This window comes from Aulonocara sp. 'chitande type north' Nkhata Bay, linkage group LG17 (genome assembly GCF_057382095.1).
Source record: "Aulonocara sp. 'chitande type north' Nkhata Bay isolate Kocher_YH1m ecotype deep benthic linkage group LG17, A_spYH_male_GT1.1, whole genome shotgun sequence".
NCBI classification, from domain to species: domain Eukaryota; kingdom Metazoa; phylum Chordata; class Actinopteri; order Cichliformes; family Cichlidae; genus Aulonocara; species Aulonocara sp. 'chitande type north' Nkhata Bay.
The window spans coordinates 18,013,948-18,023,057 of NC_141360.1; the positions used below are offsets into that span (position 1 = coordinate 18,013,948).

The window sequence follows — 9,110 nt, forward strand, 5'->3', positions numbered from 1 at the left end:
CGAACTATTACTACTGTGAGAACATTTTCACTATTAAACATACAGAAACACCAATGCTGCTCACCTGCACCCGTCTCCATTTTGGGATCATTTTCCTTTGCTCTGGCATGTTGTGCAGCCACGAGGAACCTTAACAATGCAGTTGCGTTATTTGTCGACCAGGTGGCTCCAAGTTTAATATAGTTAGTTTAATATGGTAATCTTCATATGAATAATAATTGTGAATTTTCGAGAGTTATAGTAGTATTTGTCTTCATTCCCATTTACCTTAACCCAGCAAATTTACCATTAATATGGCTGTAGTCACTTGAAGGGTCATGCTCACTTTGCGATCATCACCTTTTTTAAAATTTTTAATCTGAACAGCATTTATTTGGCCGACAAGCATGAACTGCCTACAGTTTACCACAAAAGATTATTTATTTATTTATTTTTACATCAATTAATTAATTTTCTCCAATCACAAATTTCCATAATGAGACATCGAAATCTGGCACATGCTCCAACTATTAACATGTTATAAAGCTTCTTTTTTTTGACTCCGTTACAGCTGCACTTGAGAGGCTGCTCATATCACACCTGAGGCGTGAGCCTGTATCATTTGTCCTGAAGGTGGCGCCAGAGGAAGATCATTTACACTGCACTCACAGGATGTTCTCATTAAATTCAGTTTTATATGATCAAAGTAAAACATGACATCTGTAGCATGAAGGAAAAAAAACATCCACAGGTAGACTATCTCACACAAACACTTTGTTCAATAGTTGGAGTTTATTAATGAGCATACAGAATTACTGTTAGAGCCTACTGTACCTGTACCTGTACCTTCTGGATATGTTTATAAAATATACGGTAATTATTATTCTTTACATACAAAGAGCCAGAAATAATGTTACATTGTTATACTGTTGAATCTTTTAAGCATAAAGTAACAGCTGATTCATGTGAAGTGCAGGAGGAGGTGAAAGATAATCCTACAAAAACCAGAGAAACAGGGCTCACAACTGGCCTGACAACCTGAACAATGTAAGGTTTCCTTCACTGATGCTAACAAACATTCATTCCCTTTGAGCTGTTAATGAAGGCACAGCAACACCTGAGGTCAGTATCATATTTAAAGTCTTTACACATGTAACCAAAATGAAATAACAAAGAGCAGCAGTTTGTTCAGAGACACCATCAGGAGTTTTGCTGAAAAAATCCAAACAAACAAACATGTCAGACCACGGCATTTAGACATAAGAAAAAAGAACAAAGCTCATACAAAATCACATTCTCACCAGCAGAGCTCGTCCTTTGGTTTCTATTGGCATCAGGAAGTTTCCTAGAGCGCAGAGCACACAGGCCACAGCGAACGGACAGAGAGCCAGAATCACCGACTGAGACATCAGCACCTAAAGTACACACAAAGCAATGATAGACTGGACCAAAAACCTGAAAACTCTGATCATTAAGCAGGACAGCCAACGCACCTGAGCAATGAATGGAGCGATCATTCCTCCGATGCGACTGAACGACGTACAGAAACCCATCCCCAGAGAGCGCGCCACCGTGGGGTACACCTGAGAAACCAAAACTCCTGTCACCTCAGACCCGGTCCTTAAAAAATGCACCGTTGAAGCCAGCAGACTGTGAACATACCTCTGCTGTGTAGATGTAAACCACATTAAAGTTCATGGAGACCAGAGACCGCAGCAGAAACAGCAGCACCGTGAAGCCAAACCTGCACGACCAAAACAGACCAGATGACATCACAAACCTTGACTTGCTCTAATGAGATGACGTCATACACTTGGACCCGGTCAGGGGGGTCCAATCTGTGGGGCTCTTACATAGTGGAGCAAATGTTGAGTATCATAAAGAAAAAGGCTGCTAACAGCTGCAGCACGGTCAGAGTCATCTTGCGTCCAAACACGTTGAGCAGAGCGATGTTTGCTGGGACCACTGGGAGGATAGAAGAGAGGAGTCAGAGTAGACCTGATCCGGAAACAGCACAGCAGCAAACCTTCGCAGTACGTTTTAGGAATTATTCTGCAAGTGTGGCTGAAAAACTGATGAACTGAAAATTCTCTCAACGCATTTCGCTGACGATGACTCACATGCAACCTCTCCGAGGCAGCTGATAAGCAGAGTCTGGTAGTCACTGTAACCAAAGGGGATGCAGTAACACAGTCCGTCCTCATGGCGATGTTTGACCTGATGCTCTTTGTCAGCATCGATCACACACAACAGGTTCTTCTCCAACAGTTCCGAACTGCTCAGCACTGAGCCGTAGTATATAAACGATGCCACAAACCTGACAGTGAAACAAATGAAAGTTGGTCCTTAACAGGTCCAAGAAGGATTATACATACTGGGTATAACAACCACATTCAATGACTTCTACAAACCTCGGATGTGTCTATGGTTGGGAAAAAAACTGCTGGGAGCATTTTAAGTTGTCTACGAAATGTTTCCAGAAATGCTTGAAACACTTCATAGACAACTTTTGTCTGTATAAACTTAGTACTTTAAATCTCCCTATTTGGCATCCAATCAGAAGACATAATACAGTATTCTCCTCTATGCCTATGATACCTTACTATGTTTTAATATAAAGCACGCATACTTTCTGATTTGGTTTCCTTAAAGAAGGAAAGTTTTTCATGACTATTCCTGTCTATAATTGTAACCTGTGCAAACCTCCAGTTTGCTTTCACTGGATCTTTTGCTTTTATCTGATAATTTGCTCCTTTGATGCCCTTTTACTGTGACGGCTATGTAGCCTGCTTTTATTAAAACACTAAAAAATAAAATACCATTACCATGAGTACCAGAGCAGTACAGATGTCCTCCTGAATAATGGGCTGAGCAGAATTCTCCAGCTGCCTCTTTCGCTCTGAAACACACAGGAACATTCACACCGAATATCCTATGACTGAATCCAGTGATACCCTCAGATTCAACTCAATTCAACAGTTTTATTTATACGGCGCCAAATCACAATGGCAATCACATCAAGTTGCTTTATATTATGAGCCACCATCAGGACATCCCTGTGAATTACACATACTGCCCTGTGTAGTGTTTTTCCAGTAGACTGTTATCACAAACTTTAAGATAAAACAATTTTGAAATATTTTTAATCATTTTGACAGCAAAACATTTTCAGGAGCTGAAAGATTCCTTCAGCAAACGACTTTCAGGAAGATCGGTACACTTATTTCAAGTCTTACTCACTGCACTTAACGCACCGTGACGGGCTCCACGAGTCGTCCTGGCGGAAGAGAAGCTCGGTTCATTTTAGCAATCCAGTGCAGCGTTTTCATGGCAGCCTCAGTCTTTCCTGCTGATACGTTGTAACGAGCCGACTCAGGAATAAACTGATTTGAATCAATACATACAGAAACAGCAGTCAGTCTGGGTTCACGAGCCTGAATACATCCAGCAATCAGAAACTCACATTAGCCTTGATGAGATTATTGTGGCAACTTAGTCTTCCCCAGCTTATGCTTTAAGTGGCACTTCATGTGATTTCTACTAGTTTAGTGCCTCCGCTTCTCTTTTTTGTTCACCCCTCTCCTTTTGGCACTTTTAGTTTAACAACCAACAACCTAAAACCTGACAAACTACTTCAGAACCTCCAAATCATCCCTCACTTCTTTTAGTAACTGTGAATTATTACAGTAAGACTTAAACATCTTTGAAAACCTCTTTAGGAATCTTTCATTCTTCGTTTAATTTGCCACACTGAATGTTCATATGTGCATTCATTTCTAATCTAATGATCACAGCACTGCTGCACAGGTTAGGGTGGACAGGTGAGGGGCATATCTCACCTTAAAGAGGAAGATGAGGATGATACTCGGCGTGACAGAGATCCGTATCATCCACCTCCAGCCCAAAGTTGGAACCACCAGCATACCCAGAATGATGATAAGCATGGAGCCCAGCATCCAGAATATCTGACACACAAACAGGGAGCATGCTGGGAGATCTGAACTGATGACATCACACCATACAGGTAACTAAGCTGAGTTTGAGGATGCCTTTGAAAACCCCATGGGAGAAAAACAAACAAACAACGTGACGTGAGCTGAAGCTGTTACCCATGGAGCTGTGCTCTCTCCATGACGCGTATTAAGCATTAAAATAAGGCTGGCAACAGACCATTATCTGTGATTTATGATACATGTACGTGTTTTAGAGACGGACTCTGAGCTTTGCTGCTGTCGCCTTGTGATGTTTTGTATTTGCTGGACATCTAAAACTTTATCATTCTCACATCTCTTTAAAAACAGAATATTATCTCCACAAGACTGTGATTAATAACTGCGTGTATACACTGACACGTGTTTCTTTGATTGTATTGCCTTAAAAAGATAATAGACCTACTCATCTTTTATGTTTTTATCTTTTATGCTGAGCATGTTGAGTTTTCCATGTAATAAAATCTGCGTCAAGCTGCTATTGCCCATGATTATTATGAAGGTCAAATAAAACACTGGATTTAACCCTGTGAGGTCCTCAGTAATGGGCACTAGAACCCTCTCAACTTCTGTGCTATCACAATATCTGATTTCCAAAACATGACCTTAGAAATGAGGATTAGAGCAGAGTAAGGAAGGAACTGCGAGCGAAATAACAGCTGGTGACAGGAAGTGGGTGATCCCTCAGTAAAACTTTTATCAACTTCCAGGTAAGCAATAAAGGCAACGACCAACGGAGTCACAAATACTGTTGACTGATATACAGCGGTGGGTTACCCAGGCAACCTCAGCCTGTAATGTTTGATAGCGACCAACTGTCAGTGATAAAGTGATGCTGATGATCGCTTCCTGTGTGGACACTCATTAGGACCTCTGTGATGTTTCGCTCTGTGAGGTCTCCCAGATGGAGCAGTACTTTGTGGTCAACATGATTCTGACTTCCTCGTCTTTATTTTTGTGGAAACCAGTGAAACTCAAAGAAAGGATGAACTCACGGTGGCCAGAGGCAGCAGGGTGGCTCGATGCTTTGCCGGGATGAACTCGGTCTTCAGCACAAACCTGAACAGAGACACTATCAATTAGAGCAGCCACTGAAGCTTACCACCATCCAGCCAATCAGACTGCAGGATGTTCAGCGTAATGTTTGTGTGTGTGAGCTGACCCCTGCGACACTCCTGCTACGCCGCAGCCCACCATGGCACGCAGGAAGATGAACCAACCGTACGACGGTGCGAATGACGTGAGCAGCGAGAAGTACGCACTCCACACGAAGCCACCGAACACGACCTGGATCACACACACACACACACCAGCAGTCAACCAATCAGTGCACAGACTCCAGCTGAGACCTTGCGTGTCGGTTGTTTCTGACCTTCCAGCGTCCGTATCGGTCGGCGATGTATCCTCCCAACACTCCACAAACCATGAAGCCCAGAAAAACCATCTGAGGACACAGAGAGAAGTGTTGCAGCACTTTCATATAGCCATCACGTTAATGAGCTCACACGCCTCTGATGTAATGAAACAAGAAGCTGCTCTGCTGACTGTGAACGTGATCGATCAGTGAGACCTGTTCAGAGCTGCTGACCATATAAAGTCAAGCCATGCTAAAGAAAGCCCCACTGAGGTCAGGGTTACCCTCTGAGAGTTCAGAGGTTTCAGCCTAACTGGTTGACGCAAATTAATTGATTAATCAATAAATTATCAGCAGATCAGTCTGTGTGCTGTGACTCACAGTGGAGACGAGTGCCACCTGCCAGTCATCCAGACGCCACTCACATCGAATCTCCGGAGAAACCACAGCTAACAACATGATCTCCATCGCCTCCACGATCTGCGCACAAACACGAGCACAACAGTGAGCACCCTGATTACTTTAAATACTCTGAGTATTTTGCTGCTGAGCATAAACATTACTCACGTTGGAGCTGCCCATGATGACAAACAGCAGAATGTGAAAACGCCCGAAGCCGATTTTCTCCACGGCATCCTCCACTGTAAACGTTTTATCTGCTGCAAGAATCAATCAATCAATACATCAACTAACATCACCACCTTCCTCTTGCTCAGAATGGCTGTGACAGACACCTTTAATTTCATAATGAGGGAAATGAGGTGGTGAGAACTAGTTCTTCTGTGGTGGACTGATATGATCCTAAAACAGTTGAGCTTTAACCTCCTTGCAGAGGACTTGAGTCCCAGCATGCTCCTGATCAGGACCGCCTGATCCTGGTTCTGTTGGAGGTTTCTTCCTGTTCAAAGGAAATTCTTTGAACAGGAATTCGAGTCTTTACCTTTCAGAATAAAGCATCGCACTTCTGCTGTTAAGTGCTTTAGGAATAAAACTGGACTGAAATAAAGTACAAAGAAGGTCTCTGTAGTGAAACTGACCGTTAAAACCTGCCCATGGCAGAAACCTACTGTGCTTCTCCTGATGTTTTTGCAGTTTTTGCAGATAGGTTCATTCACAATAACATCACAACCTTTTTAGGAAACGTTTCAAAGGGCCTCACAGGACCCTCCAATGTTTCCAAGGGCATCACATCATCTCCAGATGTTTGATTATCGATTATCAGACTCACCATTGTTGCTATTGTTGCTGTCCTGCTTGTCGTCGGCAGGTTTCTCCTGCAGTTCCACCTCCTGCAGATGGATGGAGCTCACCAGCTGAGTCTTCATAGAGTCACTCATCCTGAAATGAGAAGTCTTCCTTTCAGCCGTCTGAGGTTCAACCGTCTGCAGATACATGAGCCAGAACATTTGTGAGCAGAGTTTCAGCTTCATGCAGCGCCGCTGATTTTAATCCGGTTATTAGTAAACTGAGTCTTCATTTCATCGTTTATATTAAAATCATATCTGTGGCAATGTTGCAGGCTTCTTCAAACATTCACTCACGCTTAATTCAGTTCAGTTTATTCAATTCAGTTTTATTTATACAGTGCAAAATCAAATACAGTGAAAGACAGGACAAAAAACATGCTGTGGAAGAGAGTCAGAGAGCTCTATTAACACATAGTGAGCGAGAAAGGTGACTGAAGAAGAAAAACTCAATGCATCATGGGAATCCACCAGCAGCCTACACCTATTGCAGTATAACTAAGGGAGGATTCAGGGTCACCTGATCCATCCCTAACTATATGCTTTAGCAGAAAGGAAAGTTTGAAGCCTAATCTTAAAAGTAGAGATAGTGTCTGTCTCCTGAATCCAAACAGGAAGGTGGTTCCACAGAAGAGGGGCCTGAAAACTGAAGGCTCTGCCTCATTCTAGTTTTAAATACTCTAGGAACAACAAGTAAGCTTAATCCACAACTGTTTGGTTTTACCTTTCAGCGGGTCTACAGTCTACAGAGTAGAAAAACCGATGTTCATCCAATGACTTCAGGGTGGCGTTACAAACACCGCTGAGTCCTTCAAAAGTAAAAGTCCCAAAGTACTACTGATCACCTTCTCCATCAAACTGATCTATTGACTGATTAATCGCCTCCAGAAAAAGATGAGATTGAGCAGACTGATCAGTGAGCTGCTGCCAATCAGAGTTTCAAACGAGCAGTTGATTTATGGATTTGAAACCAGTTATTAGTAAACAAAAAGAACATATTATTGTCAGGCTTACTTTATTACATTCTCTGAAGCTTTTTTTAAAATCATTTTGCTCTCACAAACACAGATTGTGCTTTATTCACAAGGGAGGTGTGTTAGTTTCTCTGTGAAGCTGAGGTGGAGGAAACTGAAGTAGGTGTTGTAACGAAGTGATTTCCAATGTTTCAATGTTTGTTTGTTTTTTTATGTGTAATGTCTTTACTTATATTGGTAAACAGACTGTAGAGAACATGATTTAGAGATGAATTATATATTAAGTTATGTTGTAAGTATGAACCTGTGTTGTTGTACCTGCTTTATAACCAATCCAGTCCTTTTTGGCCACTTAAAATATCTTTCTTGAACTACTTTGTTATATCTGCTGCCATCTTAACCAAGTGTCTCTTGAAAAAACACACTTTTAATGTCAAAGAGACTTATTAGCTGGATAAAACAAGAGTGTTGTTGGTGGCTCAAGACAACCTGAGATCATTTGAGGGACATATTTGACATATGTTTCATATATCATAGGCCAAAAATCATTTACACCAATACAAGCAGTCTTTTTTTGGCAAATAACATTGCTGCAGATTTCAGGCAGACAATGAGTTTTTTGAACTACACGTAAGAAATCCTCAAACCTTAAAGAAACAAGCATACAAACTCTGGATGAGGAGATATTTTAACAGATGTGTTAATCCTTCTTTAATGAACTGGACGGAATCGTTTTGAGCCCAGTCAAAGGTAAATGGTCCGGGAAGAACCGGCGCGATTAAAACTGAGTGCGGGATTTATTATGACTACAGCCACTTCAGCTTCACCTCTCACACAGGAACCAACAGCGGAATCGAACCCTTAACGTTCTCTCTCAAATAAAACCAGTACTCACACAGATGTTGAGTTTCAACTCTGAGGCCGCCGGTGAGGTCTATTTTCATCCTGTAGCAGGTCACAGCCCGACAGGTAGGTCAACACCGTAGCTGTTCACCTGTCCAGGTGATTCAGGAAGTGCTATCGTCACCAGAGAGCCAGCCCGGGGGGAGGGGTAGGGAGCTTTGTGTGCAGGGAGTGGTTCAGTTCCGCCCATCAGCAGCTGAGTGAAGAAAAACAAAACAAGAGCCTCTCCACAACATTTAACGTCACAATGAGAGACAGGAAGTCAGCAAATGAAACAATATGGTCAAAAACAAGATCAATAATTTAATCTCTGAGCAGTTCGACCTAATAGATCTCAACCCATCACACATACCTCTGGAATATTTTCACTTTATGAAAGTTAGAGCACAAATATTTAAACTTTAGTCCTGAAGCTCCCCCTGCTGGCACTGACAGTAATTACAGACAGATCCCTGCAGTTCCTCTGAGGTCCAGCAGTGGCAGCAGTGAGTCAGTGCCCGTAAACTCCCATGTTAAAACTTTGCAGCAGAAATAAACATGCTTAAAACCTGATACACAATCTCATCATGTCTTTATAGATAATTTCCTCCTTTTTAACAACTCCAAGGGGGAGGATGGTTCCTAAACTCACCTGTATAAATCAGGGGGCGTGGCCTCTTTGACTGGC

General features: G+C 42.2%; 1 protein-coding gene across 4 annotated transcripts; it reads right to left on the minus strand.

Moving 5' to 3' along the window:
• Positions 1-433: 433 nt before the first annotated feature.
• Positions 434-8,766, minus strand: svopl (SVOP-like). 4 transcript variants are annotated; one of them, XM_086269919.1, is made up of 16 exons: positions 8,436-8,766; positions 6,551-6,660; positions 5,890-5,978; positions 5,704-5,802; positions 5,341-5,412; positions 5,131-5,255; positions 4,964-5,027; positions 3,819-3,944; positions 3,234-3,362; positions 2,805-2,878; positions 2,100-2,296; positions 1,833-1,944; positions 1,642-1,723; positions 1,473-1,562; positions 1,281-1,394; positions 434-1,191 (listed from the first exon to the last, which is right to left on the minus strand). In XM_086269919.1, the coding sequence occupies exons 2-16, from the start codon at positions 6,657-6,659 to the stop codon at positions 1,180-1,182; spliced, it is 1,494 nt and encodes a 497-aa protein (XP_086126045.1). In that variant the 5' UTR covers position 6,660; positions 8,436-8,766; the 3' UTR covers positions 434-1,179. The 4 variants fall into 4 exon arrangements, with proteins under 4 accessions (XP_086126045.1, XP_086126044.1, XP_086126043.1 ...); XM_086269918.1 differs by having other exon boundaries at positions 435-1,191; positions 6,551-6,704; positions 8,436-8,765; XM_086269917.1 differs by having other exon boundaries at positions 436-1,191; positions 5,890-5,981; positions 8,436-8,763.
• Between the last annotated feature and the right edge of the window lie 344 nt (positions 8,767-9,110).